Raw genomic sequence first — 14863 nt, 5'->3', positions numbered from 1 at the left:
ATACAATGTATATATTTTGTTGTAAATTTTAATTGTATGCACAAAATGTTATTTACAGGGAGTTTTTTTTTTTTATCAGAAAACCTCACCTAAATTCATTGCTCTTTTCCAACATTCAAGTTTCAAAGGATTCTCAAGTTATTGTCTAGTGATTTTTTTTCCTCATTTAAGAAAAGGGTCAATTTCTGAGTTTTATTTATTTTCTTGTATTTTTCTTCTTCTTTCTTCTATGTTTAATAAAATGTAAGAGTTATCTCCCTTTATGCAGTATTGTGTATAATATTGGATTGTGCATTAATGATTTTATGATATTCTCAATATTGTTGTTATATTTTTCAGGGCAATTATTATTTATCTGTAAAATAAACAGGAGTCTGAGTTTGCATAATACCATCATATGCAGAAAAATACATGTACCGACATCTTAATGTAGTGTATAAGAATTATTTTACTTTAAAATAATATTTCCCCGCGTATCAATATCCTTGAACAAGTATTAACCATATCGATATTGCGGACACCCCCCACCCCCCCCCCCCACCCCCACACACACACACAAATACATCTATAGTTTTTACCACTAATTCACGTAATAAATTACATGTGTAAATATCTATCTTTACAATGGTACTTGATGAGAGATTGTTCAGTTCATGGCCCTTACGATTAGTTGGACCTTTTTTCAAGCAGCATCTTTCATAAAATTAGAACACGTGCCCACTGTTTTAGGCCCAATCTATCAAAGTAAGTAGAAACTGAAACTTTAAAAAAAAAAATTCATGAATTCATGCTGGCAAGTCATAGGATTGTGACTACCGCATGACTCCTTGGTTTTTATTCTTATAGTAACTTTTTTTCCGTCCTTTACCTCTTAACCACGATTAGTTCAACATGGAGTATTTGATTTTTTGTGTTTTATTGATACTTTACTGCTGTAAGCAGAGCTGGAGTACACGGATAACAGCTTTTGAGTATAGAAGGCGATGTCCGAACACAGAGGAAAAATGGCGGCAGAGGGAAGAGGGGTATATATGCCCTGCAACCACAAAGTATCATTGCATTCTCACAGAAGATGGAAATATAGTTGAATTTTGCAACGATATAATATGGATTGAGGAAGGTAAATTTTACAATATGCCACTATATTTTTTTGTTTGGATTGATCAGTTTAAAGTTATTGTCGAATGCGGCGTACACAGTAATACAGGTATATAGGATTCTAGCATAAAGGACATAAAGGACTGGAGATCCTCAAAGATATTGATGATCATGTAAACCATCAATTTTTGGTAAATCTGTGAATTTGAACCGCTAGGATTCGGGTTTAGCGAAGCAAATTATGAAATTGTTTTCACACTTTTTATGATTCGATTTTTAAGTATAGAATATTCAATGATACTGAATTAAGTTTATATCAATGCTTAAACTGATATGATCTGTAACTTTGCGGGGGTTTTTTTTCGCACAAGTGTGTTTTCTTTTAGCCAAATTTATTTCAATCCCTTAAGAACTGCAAAATCTTAAACTTAGATCTTTCGGGAAAGGAAATTATAAATAAAGTACGATCACATCGCCAACTCTAGTCACATTTGTGGCATAAAAATATACAAGAAAAATTAAGGGCGCCATTTTCAGAAAATCACAGGGGTATGCATAAGATTAAAAACAGTTTTCACTCCTTCAACAAGTTCTTCCTGATGAAATTGCAATTTGAGGTCACTTTTTGTGGTCTTTTAGTAATAAAATTCATGATGTTCATGCTTTCGTAATGCATGTATCTGGACATCAGATCGAATTCAGTGATAGTTGCTCTGAGAAAGTAATTATTCAATGCTTGGACTACATTTTTTCCTTACATTATATTGTCAAGTCCAAATCAATCAATAAAAAATAATCAATCAGGCTATTTCATGGTAGTAACCGGGGGGGGGGGGGGGATATTTTCCGATATATAGATTACTATAGAAAACATAGCTACTATATGCTTGTGCCCCCTCAATAAAAACGTCTGATGACCTTTTTTTTTCTTGTTTGTCAAGGAATTTTTGGTAGTTGATAGTGCCCCCTCAACTGAAAATGTATGACTGTGCCCCCCAAACTGAAATTGCTTCCTACGGGCCTGTATTTTACCGAGTATTTGTGGTCGTTGTGTTTCAACACAGGATGAACTTCCCCATTCAGCTGAATGATCACAGAGAGGTCTGGAAAGGTCACTGAATGGTAGAGCTCTGACATTCAGTCACCTTTCAGTAGACTTCCAGTTACTAATAACTGAATGGCAGAGCTTCATCTGGTGCAAGAACACATGTACTTATAAGTACATATAAAACTGTATACTTATTGACATTTGTGTGATATTACATATGGATAAGTGAAACTATGACATTAAAATGATATGACGATTATAGTTTTCTGAACTTTCAGATTACTGTCCAATGCTTAACTTAAAAACTGGAAATATTGACGTCAGACTTTGTCCAGAGAACGCAGTCTGTCCGAGTGGACACTATCTTTCCAGTACAGTCTACAAATGTAACAAATCTTACATTTTCTTTTTTATTATCCTATATCTTAACTAAAGTAAACAAATACACTAATACTGTAGTACTGTAAATTGGTACTAATAAAATCCGTATCTTATTTCAGATCCTGCCTGTCTTCAGAGGTAAAACTCTTTTTTCACAATATACATATTTTTTTAAAATCATATAAAAATATCATTCCTGGACAGTTATTCAACGTAAACACAAACCATGCATGTATTTGTAGGAAAACAGATTTCACTACCCATACTCCAAGGAAAACTGTGACGTCACTTAACCTTGAGGCACATAACAGGTAAGTGTAATGAAGAATAATAAAAAGCATGTTTGTATTGACCTCCATTCTAATTTTCTTTCTGAACAGCAAAAAATTCTGTTTGAATTAAAACAGAAAAAATGATAACTGTAAACGAAGAAAATAATATTTCATTATTTGTAATAAAATATGTTTCAGCCCGGAGACCACTGACGATGCAGAAAACAACCTTAATGTGATAACTCTCCTCGTGTCTATAGGAATCATTCTCACTGCCTGTATCTCTGTTGTGGTGTTAGCCCATGTACGAGGACAAAAAGGTATAACATACCTGAATGGAATCGATTTAAAAATAATCATCTTTTTTTTTTTTTTTTTTAGAAAATATTATTTCTTGTACCTAAATAAAGTTTTCCTTCTTAAGTACATGTATAACTTTATGAGATCCATCACTGTTCGTTATCTTCACCTTTTTCACTGATTGTATATGCGGCATGTGCAATATTCTGTCATTAGAGCTCTATTTACTCTTTCAGAAAATGCTTTACGTGATAAGACAGCGACTAAGGAAAACGTATAAGGAGGAACAGCAGTGGTTTCCTGTCCTTTAGGGGATGAGAGGGTTGGACTCTTAAAAAGAAATGTTGTATCTTAGTAAAATAAACCACAGCTATAATTCTAAATAAAATTAAGTCGTGTTTTGAAAACAACGTGTATTTGAGGTTACAGATGGTTTTTTGGTATTACTGCTTTTTTTTTCCTATATCAATATTATTTTATATTCAATTACAGAATGTATAAAGCAAAGTATATTTAATATCAAGTATGAAAAATGGATGTGTTACGGATCTATTGTGGATAGGTACATTCATGGTGATGCAATAAAAATTATTAAATTTATTACTCAGGTATAACACAGGAAGCATGCCCTTGATCATACGGAGACAGTAGCCATGATCATGTATACAATAATACACATCTGAGGATAAATCATAACCGCATAAACAATATATGATAAATACCCTTACATCACATTAAACTTTGTAACTCTCAGTCCAACATTTCCCCCGCACCATTTTCATCCCTGAGTTACCAAGTACACTGTACATGTCTGAATCGTTCTGGGCCTGAATAAAGCATCTTCCCAAACATCAACTGTGTGGAGTGGAGTAGATCAGAAACCCTTGACTTAGGAAGATGGAATAAAGATGTTTACATGTTTTTACCCATGTTTTCGCAGCAAAGATCTCATGACTATCACATATACAAAATGTATTTTTTAAAAAAAGAATAATATCCCTACATCTTATTTTGGATATTAACCTGGGAATCTGATGGAGCTCAATCAGAGACGGTAGTCACAATTAAATAAACTGAGCATGAGACAACACTGAATGTGAATATGTTACATTACACACTTTTATTTTTCTAAGAATAGAAGTATCAAAGGAAAAACATGAACTGTACATGATTCAAGAATACCTTAACATCCATTAATTACATGTAACTGAATTGTGCTGTTTTTTTGTTTTTTTTTTGAGAAAATTTATAACCCATAAAAGTATATATAGCGAATTTGCAATACACATATCTTCCTTCAAGTATGAATACCGAATGCTTTCAGACAAGTATCATGTGTGGATCTAGACGGAGGGTCGGGAGGGGTGTTTCAACACCCCCCCCCCCCTACACACACACACCACAACCACCACCCTGGAATTTGAAGAGTTATTAAATGTATATACTGAAGTAAATTAAAAAAGACGTCGGACCCCCATAGAAAAAAGGGACCCACCACACCACAAAATAGGTTTTTTCATGTTTTGGGAATGGATTTTTTTTTTGCTTGCCAAGAAATTTTCTCGGTTTGATTCGTTTGAGAAAGGCGTTCTTTTTCTTGTCAAGGAAATATTTTGACTGGGGTGGACCCCCCCCCCCCCCCGGAAAAAATTTTCTGTATCCGCGCCTGAGTATTAATACAAAACTTACCTTGAAGAAGTAAAGTATTCTGAGGATTTAAATTTTAAATATAAATACTTAGGCTACAACAAATTACTCAAATCAGTATTTTGAATTTTGAGATTTTTATAAATTCGTTATAAAAGATATAAAATTCATTATTTTTAATCTCTACGGGACACGAATTGAATCAGTAAATTCGTTATATCAGAGATCGTTATAGCCCTAAAATTTAGCAAGGAAGTTTTAAGAATTTTGTCAGGGACATGGCCGTAGGAACGGGGGGGGGGGCATGAGGGGCCGTGCCCCCCCCCCCAATAATTTTGCCGATATATAGATTACTTTAGAAAAAAGAGATACTATATGCTTGTGCCCCCACAATAAAAACGTCTGATGACCTTTTTTTTCGGTTGTCAGGAAATTTTTGGAAGTCCCTCCCCCCCCCAACTGTCAATTGAAAAATGTATGACTGTGCCCCCCCCCCTCCCCCCAAACTGAAATAGCTTCCTACGGGCCTGAGGGATCTCAAAAAGCTTGGCTATATCCGGAAATTCGCTATATCAGTGTTCGCACTAAACGAGTTGTACTGTATATCTATATCATGATGCCACAACTGATTTTAAATTATTTGTCTTTGTCAATAATGATTGACACACAGATTAGTACATTAGTTGTGGCATATTCATAAATGTATAATTAAAAAATTATACATTTGAATATCATAATAATTAAAACAACATAAAACTATCACTATTACAATAGGCCTGTGTTTCAGAATTAAGATATCGGGGGATCTCGGTGATTGGGATTTACTTTAAATTTTTTTGTTAAATTTCAATAAATATCATAGAAAAGTTAGTCGAATTCCTTTGTACCTTTGTAGATATTCTCTTCCACTTGTCAAAATTAAAGAAAACGCTATCAGCACACATTGAAATAAAAAAAAAAAAAAAAAAAGCTACTCTATAGAAAATATAATTATTCCTGAAAAAGATTTACAGATGGTTTGTTACCCTTGGCTCTATATCGCTAACTTTCCTTTCCAAATATTTTTTTTCAAACCTTAAAAATGTCAATGCAAAGCTCAAATTTTAATGACCTTAAAAGATACTAACACCATTTGTATTTTCGACTTGCTCGGTCCAAGAGGTATTCTGATCTTTTTCCGTCCCTGGGATGTGAAATATTTTCCCAAACTTATAGCATCTTTGGAACCCAATATGTATTCAGGATTTTTTTTTTTTGGCTCCTTTGAGCTGTATTTATTTGGAAACTGACAAAAGTCGATATATTCATATTTGTAATGACACCAATGCTATAGCGCTAAAAAAAAAATCCTTTGAGAATCTAGCTGTTATATGTACAATGTATTACATGCATTTATTAAGATGTAGTTATAAATATAAAAGTTCAAATTGTTTTAATCTGAATAGTGTACATTTAATTTCATCATATATCTAATCACTTTGCATCACACAAGAATTCAGAAGGAATCCAGAAGTATAAAGTAAAAATCATTATCAATTCTATGCAAAAAAGTTTAATTAAAGTTAACTGTATACATGTTAGATGCCCTGTGTTCCACCAGGAACCAAAAGGAACCATGAGAGAGTATACATGTTAACTGTTAATTTCAAAGTAATGGATAATTTTTTAGCAGAATAGTTTTGGTTTGGAGCAGTTGAAAAATCGTTCTTATCTCTCATTCCATACTTTTGGGAAGATAATAACAATGATGTGTAAGTCATAATAATAAATTGCAGTGTTATACCTAATCGACTGATGTGCAAAAAAAAAAAAAATTAGGAGTGATATAGACAAAGTCAGCCCTAAAAGAAAAAAAAAAGAAACACATTTACAAATTGTACACCAATATAAATTATATGGTTTTTCAGAATTTACATAGCCCTACGTAAAAATTAGTTTCTTATTCATAAACTTGAAGGACTGCGTGCAGTTTTTAATTTGTTTTGCTCTATGGCAGTGTAAAGCGAATAACATTTTGCGGGCCAGGTTCTCTACAAATCCTTGGATTTTCATATTTCTGGAGTTGTTTTGTGAAAACAAGGTTTTGGAGGTGTGGATGATAATTTGCAGTAGAATTTCCTTCATCTGATATATAAGAATTTGACTCCTGGCTACCAATTTCCTCACTGAGATAGGAAGCTAGTTTGGCCATGATGGCTGTCTTTTATCATGCAGAATAGGACATTTTAACATGTAGTCTATCCTCTGTATTGTACTTGCATAACAAGCAAATTCTAGTCACTTCATACTGATTAAACTTGTTCATGTTGCCTTGTAACCGACAAGTTTTCGTTGCGAGTTGAGCCTTTACAATGGGTTTCCTGGAAGCATTCGGGGAATGAGAATATGACTGCCATAATAGATGAGGATGTTTTCACGAATTTGATAGCTTCAGATAGTAAAGGGAAGCTTTTCCTGAGATATCAATTTCATTTTTAATTTGCCAATAGTCATTAACTTTTTTTGTTTGTTTTTGCTTTGGAATTCCACTGACTAGCCTTTACTGTACCTCTTATATTTCCTAGTGGGTAGATAGAGTGCATCTGGCAGATCATATTTTTCTAATACTTTTGGGCCTAATGATAAACCACTGGCACTGCTTCGAGATTTTATAAGTAGATGTCGGACAGCCATTTGATGCTCTAGTGCTGAGAGATCTTTGGCAATATTATGGAAAGTAGTGATAATTCTGGTATCAATGTGGGCCTCTATCGTTTGGCTTCCATCGGGGAGAGTTTAAAGTGGCATCAGCACCTTCATTTGGTATCTTGCAAGATCCATTTTCCTTACATTTAATAGCTCAATCCCATGTAGGAGTCTAGATATAACGAATCGTTGACCATATACATGTGTTTCTTTTTTAAATGTATTTAAAGAAGATTCAAAATTTTATTAATTTATCTTACATTTAACAATTTGGAAGACAGGCCCCTATGTTTAAAAACTGATCTTCCTCTCGAGTCTGCAACAACCTCACCCCACCCACATTTTGGGGCTAAATTTATCTTTCTCCTTTTTTTTTTTGCTTGCTTTTTTTGTTTTGTTTTTTGATTATAAATCAAGTGTAACCCCCCCCCCCCCCCCCCAATGCTGCATCCATACAACATGTACCCAAAGCGAGATAACTCCAATTTCACAATATGGAAACGAGGCCGAAAACAAATGTACTTCCGGTAGTAAACTAGATGAATGAAGAAATTTAACTCAGGTCCAATTTGGACAGAATATGACATCAAGACGGTAAGCAGGGTACATTGTGTTGTGGGTTGTTGTAAGTTTTATTGATATGGTACTGCACAGGTTATGACAGATTGTTGCTGAGTGACCACGATTTCAGTAAATACAAGCCTGTCAAGCAGATTTCCCACAGGTGGTTTGCAATGCATTTACAGTTAGGTGTGTTTTTGAAACATTGATATTAATTTTACTGGAAAGTGTAGTTAATGGACATGACATCATATAAACTTTCATGAAAACTACATTTTGTGGACATGCATTGAAAGTGCATCCACGTCATAGGTTACTAATCGGCAATATCCTGGCACTACCCAGAACTTCAACATTGTTCAACACAACAGGTTGGGTCAAATGGCCCGATGTGATAGCCTGTTTGGTATATAAATTTACATGCAAAAAATTAAGATTTTCCATTTAGCTCTAAATATTATAAATCCGCATCAAAATACTTTAAAAAAAAGCAATAACTTTTGGTAACAATTAAGTATTTCAGTATTCCCACTGTTTAGAAGATTAATCCCGCGGGGGTCCTAAACTTCTTGGGGATGAATTTCACAAACTGTATGGTTATATCAGTTAAATTAAAGTTTATGGGACAGCTTTGTTTAGCATGAAACATAACAGTATGTTAACAGACGAAACTTAACATATATTATTGAGAAACTGACAAAGGGGTAGTTAGAATAATCTGTCTCGGGACAGGCCCTCACCACATTTAGAGTGCCTCCCATATACCTGCAATGTAGCAGAAAATTGCAGAATCACTCAGAAACGATTTTGGAAACAATAAATGAAGATGCACTGAAAATAACCATCAAATTAATCACAACAAACCATTTTGAGATTGTGGGTGCCTTTTACCCAAAATATTAATCCATGTAATGGCAGAATTCAACACTTTTTCTCAATGTTTTTTACTCGTTTTAAATTTACACGTCATGTTAACATTCGTAACTCTCCGGATTTTTCATAGTATATGCACTGAGTGAAAGTTATCTCCCATGTTTGTTTTGCTACATAGCCAATACACAGAATGCATTCTATTGTTAAACCTTATCATTTTAACAGTAGAATATTCTAGACTAACGGGGGGGGAGGGGGGGTCTCAGAACTAAAATTAGTTTATGTCTAGGGCTGTCACGGTTCCAAAATTTTTCGGGTCAGGTCGGTTCTGTAAATTTTCGGTTCGGTTCCGGGTTTTTCGGGTCGGGTATTTACATCTATTTTAAACCTTAATTTCATGAATTTAACTTGAAAAATCTTTATTTGTTACATTATATTTACATTGAAAACAAGTCTTAACCATGCGAACGTCTAGACATCGGTGACTTGGCCTACTATTAGCCACAACCTGACCATTCCTGTTTGTTTTGATAATTATCTAATACTTCCGTGACAATTAAGTGTTTTGTAATGGAATGAAGTAGATTACAGTTGTGATGTTTATTTATCACTGTTATCGTCATCATTCCTTCGATTTCGTCGCCATTTTTTGTATTGAACAGACTCTAATATATAAACGAGACCCGAACCGAAATCCGGAAAAATGGAACCGGAACTGAACCGAGCAACTTGGACCGCGGTTCTCGGTTATTTCGGGTACTCGTGACAGCCCTATTTATGTCAAGAACAAAAATTAGATCCAAATACCTGAATAAATTTTAATTAATATAGGCTTAGTCCTATTAATCACTTGATATTCTCCAAAATACATACACTGCCCATAGTGCATAAGTTATACAGGTTTATATGTACTCTGCTGTACATAAGATCTTAATTGCTATTCATAAACATTCAATTTTTTTTTTCAGATGAAATAATTTTATGATATTTACTGTGTACAACATATCAAGAGGGGAAAAATTATTTGTTAGGCTGATCTCTGACATTTACAGAATATTGCATTTGCTTTGATCAGTATTACTATTATATAATCCAGATAATAATTTGGAAAAAATATTCCTATACTACCTTGTATTAGTAACATTAGTCAATTGCACAACTTAAAACTGTGCTTACTTACCTGGTTATTAATATAAATTAATATTATAAATATACTGACCATTTACAGAGGGGCTTTCCTTAAGAATTTCAAGTTGAATGTAAACTCCCTTCTGAGCGATTTCTCCAATGTCTGAAGCAGTTGATAGAATTTGTTGAAAGATTTTTATTAACTGAACATTTGATTTGCACTTTTGGTTACACCTGTACACTGTCCGTAAGTTAAGACCCAGAAAGACTGATTGCAAAATAGTATGGTGCCAGGGAATTAAATTCACTAGGTAGTTCAGACCAAAAATCAAGTTGATGTGACTTTCCTAGAAAAATTAAAAATTTTTTTGATGAAGGTTGTTGCCATGGTTACTAAAAATAGTTGTGTGAAATACTTTCGAAATGCTACTCCTCCAACAGTTTTAGTCTGATTTCAGTATAACTTGGCACACAAGTAGACTACACTAAGATACATAATTCTCTGCATCGGTTTTGGATTTCAATGAACGGTATTGCCATGGTAACTCAAAATCGAAATTTTTGTGAAATTCTCCTCCTACAGTTTTTGTCCAATTGCGATTAAACCTTACTCAGAAAGAGACTAAACCAAGGAGCATTATTTTATTTATTGCTGTTGCCATATTAGGTTCAAGTCTAAGTGCTACCTTTCTCTATCTAAAAACCAGTAGAGCTACAATCTCATCAGAGACTTCTTGTCATGTCAGGTGCCTGTGTGATCATTTTATTCATCACTTTCAAATATATAACATATTACTGTTGAAATATTCTGTAAATATGTTACTACATGTATGTGTATTTTCACAATTTCTATGTCATTTGTATATTTGTGGGGTAGAAACTTTTGAAAAGCATCATAACAATGAGTTAGGTAGTATACCACATATATTTGCATGTGCCTAAAACAGAATGTCATATACATGTATTTTAAAGAAAAAAATATCTATTGGTTATTATTTGACCAAATATCTGGTAATATTTTAATACCCGGTAAATTATTGGAACCTTTCAAGTAAAACTGCATTCATTTCCTATTCAATTGCTCTTGTCAAGAAAATTTTTTCATTGATTGCTTACTACCACTAAAATAGGTTCCTGGAGGATACAAAAAGAGCAAAAACCTGGTAATCAATACAAAGCGCTAAAAATTGTAAGTTTATCATGTTTATAGATAAACTTGCTTGCCAAAAGTTTTTGCATTCAATGTAGATTTATGCAGATTTGAAAAAAAATATTAAGGTAAATACATTTTTTAATAATTTCTTTTGGCACTCTGTTTGGAATATTATACCATATTTGGGCAGTTGATCCTGTTCCATATTACTTAGGGATGCACGACTTTATCAGTATACCGGTATATTGGGATTTTTTTTATTGCGTGATATGTATCAAGATACAGAGACTTAAATACTGGTATTTACTATTTAGGTACATAATATATTCCAGAAATTATTCATCTATTTGTTCGAATTGTTAAATTATAGTTACAGGAAGTTTAATAAAAAAAAATTTGAAAAAGTAAAACAATGGCATCCTAGCATCCAAACATGTTTTATCTGTATATTATATAAATAAAACTTTAAAATTTTTACAGCATTTTTGTAAGAAAAACTATGGATATTCATTTAAAATCATAGTTAAAAAAGTATGTAAAAATTTCATGAATATTATCATGATATTCTGGGAGAAATACAAAATTTTTGGCAATACCCATAGCTAATATTGCTAATTCAATGCTGTACCATTGTAATGGATCTAAGCATTTTTAGTTCAGTTTTATGCTGATGCAATTTATAGGCCTTTCAACTAATTTTTCAAGTTGCGCGTATGGTAAAAAACATTTGATAGATAGATTTACAGCTATGTGGAATTCTCAAAAAAGATTATAACATATACATACCTTTAGTTAAATCTTTAAAAATTTAATTATTAATAGTTGATTTGTACGATGTTGTGTTTTAAGGACAGGTAACTCAAGTGTAAAAAACGACCAACAAATGGCCGATTTATGAGTTATCGTTTATAGGAATGACATATAGGCTGCTTCAGTTGGTATTGTTATGTACACAGAAGGGTTCCTTACATTATTTTGTACACAAAAGGGTTTACCAAAACAAGGAGAATATCCTCACTCTACCTGAAATAACGGGATCAAATGAATGGGGAACGGACTATATTCAAGATTTTTAACTCTCTCTGACAGTTGTTACGAGGAAGAAAATATAATGTCATGTCTTTTATATGTGCATTGGTGTGCTTCTTATTTAACGATATACATTTCTACAAGTAAATGCAACAATTAATTATCTTATTCGTTTTACTAAGCACGAAGAAGAACGACCAAGTATAAAAATTTAATCAGGTTAAAATTAAGAAGGGGGGTAGATTTCACTTTATAATTTTATTAAAAATTTTACTTATATATTATTTCACAGTGTCAGTAACTACATTATAAATAATTTTAACATTTGTTCTAAATTTTAAAACCACTGGATTTCGCTGACAGCAAAGGAAAAATAGGGAAATGCTGAAAATTGATCTGTTAAAAAACAATTGGATACCTCACACCTGCTTTAAACAAGTTCCGGTAATGAGTTATCGTTCTTTATATCGAACCCTAGCGGCAGTTGAAAGGCCTACAATTTAGCTTTAATGGTAGACATTGCCGCAGAAGAGGGTGTCCCTGGTTCTGGATTGAATGCTGCTGTCTGTTTTTTACTGACAATGCAGAGTTGATATATCTAAGGATGCACACTACCAGACCTGCTTCGGATGCTGGATCTGACCTACTTTTTCCAGATGAGTGTCCAGGTTAAAGTATTTGGAGCAGGATCATTCTCAACAACTGTAAGCCCCATGGTGACCAACCTTGCATTGATAATCAACCTATTTATTATGCACGCTACTGGACTCACTTTTGATGCTGGATCTGGCTTATATTTTCCAGATGAAGTACCAGGTCAAAGTTTTTGGAGCAGGTTCATTACCAAGAAACTATAAGGCCTACCTTAACCAAACTTGCATGGATGATGCATCAAGGGATGAACATTAGCAGAGTAGCTTTGGATGCTGGATTTGATTTACATTTTCCAGATGAGTGACCATGCAGGGTAAAGTTTTTGGTGCAGATACATTCAAGTGTAAATTCAAGCCCTATCTGGATAAAACTTTGTTGTAGGGTGCATCTAGGAATGCACACTATCCGACTTGTTTCGGATACGTGATACTATAGTATGACCTACATTTTCAGGATGAGTGACCAAGTTACATGTTTTGAAGCAGTTCATTTAATTTTAAGCCCTTCAGAGAGCAAACTTGCACTGATGATATATTTAGGGATGCACACTACCAGAATTTCTGCATGCTGGATCTGATACTTTATGGATGAGTGACCAGGTTAAAGTTTTTTGAGCAGGTCCTTTCACAAGTAACTATAAGGCCAACCTGTACAGGGCATGAATGATGTAACAAGGAATGACTAACAGACTTGCTTTGTATGCTAGATCTGACCTGTATTTCTGGATGAGTGACCAGTTTGAAGTTCCTAGAAACTCCAAGCTCTACCTGGACCAAAACTGCATAAATGTTGCATCTAGAGATGCACAGTACTAGATTATTACTTTAGTGTGGTGTACTTTAGCCTTTCCTTAAGATAACATTTGTTGAGCTCTGTAATGTTTGATTACCTATGTTTTAATGTCTATAGAATAATTTGATGGACTTATTGATTCCCCTTTATAAACACCATGTTTGTAAGCCAGCATCAGTAGTAAATTGATGCCCAGAAAGTTCATTTATTTTAGCCAGATACCAGGTTTTGTCCATGGTCTATCTGTAAACTTTGTGCATGCATTCACAACCTATTGTCACTTGTAAGTTGAGATGAAAAAAAAATCCCTTTTCTTAAATTTATGAAAAATATCAATTTAGTACATGTAGTTATTATAAATTAAAAAATTCTCAGGGGAAAAAAAAGATAGAAATGACTTTTTTGGTGTGTCTTCAAGCCTTATTGAATTTAGTGGACTGATAAAAATACTCCATATGCAGGTGCTACATAAATAAGGGAAGTTGACGATAGAAAAGTTGAACACTTCCTCGAAGTGTGCTCTTCGAAAATCTGAGTTTGTTAATATGAACATGTGAGTGCTCCAACTTTTTATGAGTTGAGATATGTTGAAATAATGTTGTTCATTAATTTGACTAGATAACTAATGAACATATATGCATGTACTAAAATTTACTGATCAATCATGTTTGCAAAGCACTAGTATACCTCAGAGTTTATGTATCATAGCCACTATGTCTCTAGACTTAAAGTATAATGTTTATGAAATCTACAGATAGCACTATGATACAGTAAAGATAATCTTAAAACTATATTTATATATATGTGTACAGCAAGGTGACTCGGGAGAGCAGTTTGGACTTGTAAACTTTTTGGGTTAGGGGGATTATCTTAGGGTGACAGTGATGTTTCTGATTGAATCTTCAATCCAACTAAACTTCCTTTTTAATACAATGTATGTAATTTTTATTTCTTTAAGGAAAATGTAATCGATTGCAAAGTACTAAACTAAACAGGAAATGTCAAGATTTTAGGTCATATTTCTTATGTTTCTTTGTTTCATATGACAAGATTACAAAGTAGAAGTGTTTGGTTTCGAGGCATCCATAGTATTTCAGTTACCAAGGAAATAATTTTAGAAAAAGTAAGGCTTAAATGTTATCCATGTATATTCTTAATTTAATTTGTCAGTTAGTTAACAAAGTAGTTGTTTTCAAAACATCATGAAAAAGTACTAACATGTATAATGTTAACCAGGTAATT

The 14863-nt window shown here is 33.4% G+C and overlaps 2 protein-coding genes across 3 annotated transcripts in view; both read left to right on the top strand.

The window, feature by feature from the left end:
• The first annotated feature begins 865 nt into the window (after positions 1-865).
• LOC133206048 (uncharacterized) lies at positions 866-3542 on the top strand. Its single transcript, XM_061341956.1, has 6 exons — positions 866-1120; positions 2425-2532; positions 2647-2665; positions 2770-2838; positions 2998-3119; positions 3336-3542. Exons 1-6 carry the CDS (start codon positions 892-894, stop codon positions 3377-3379), a joined length of 591 nt encoding a protein of 196 aa, XP_061197940.1. The 5' UTR covers positions 866-891; the 3' UTR covers positions 3380-3542.
• Positions 3543-7925: 4383 nt separating this feature from the next.
• LOC133172209 (tyrosine-protein phosphatase non-receptor type 11-like) overlaps positions 7926-14863 on the top strand; it is a 32825-nt gene continuing 25887 nt past the window's right edge. The window contains exon 1 of one of the 2 annotated variants that reach the window (XM_061307058.1): positions 7926-8025. In XM_061307058.1, the coding sequence (XP_061163042.1) occupies positions 8012-8025 (14 nt within the window). In that variant the 5' untranslated portion in view covers positions 7926-8011. The remainder of the gene's footprint in view (positions 8026-14863) is intronic. The other variant, XM_061307055.1, reaches the window with a different exon arrangement.

This window comes from Saccostrea echinata, unplaced genomic scaffold (genome assembly GCF_033153115.1).
Source record: "Saccostrea echinata isolate AGI-Se365-2 ecotype Australia unplaced genomic scaffold, CSIRO_AGI_Sech_v1 ptg000054l, whole genome shotgun sequence".
Classification (NCBI taxonomy): Eukaryota; Metazoa; Mollusca; class Bivalvia; order Ostreida; family Ostreidae; genus Saccostrea; species Saccostrea echinata.
The sequence above is the reverse complement of the archived record's forward strand: the minus strand, read 5'-3'. Positions and strand labels throughout refer to the sequence as shown.

Bases quoted from the DNA above. Each gene is read 5' to 3' on its own strand.
- LOC133206048 (XM_061341956.1), top strand. From the start codon at position 892: ATGGAGTATTTGATTTTTTGTGTTTTATTGATACTTTACTGCTGTAAG. The intron at 1,121-2,424 runs GTAAATTTTACA...CTGAACTTTCAG, and splicing joins TATAATATGGATTGAGGAAG to ATTACTGTCCAATGCTTAAC. The intron at 3,120-3,335 runs GTATAACATACC...TTACTCTTTCAG, and splicing joins CCATGTACGAGGACAAAAAG to AAAATGCTTTACGTGATAAG.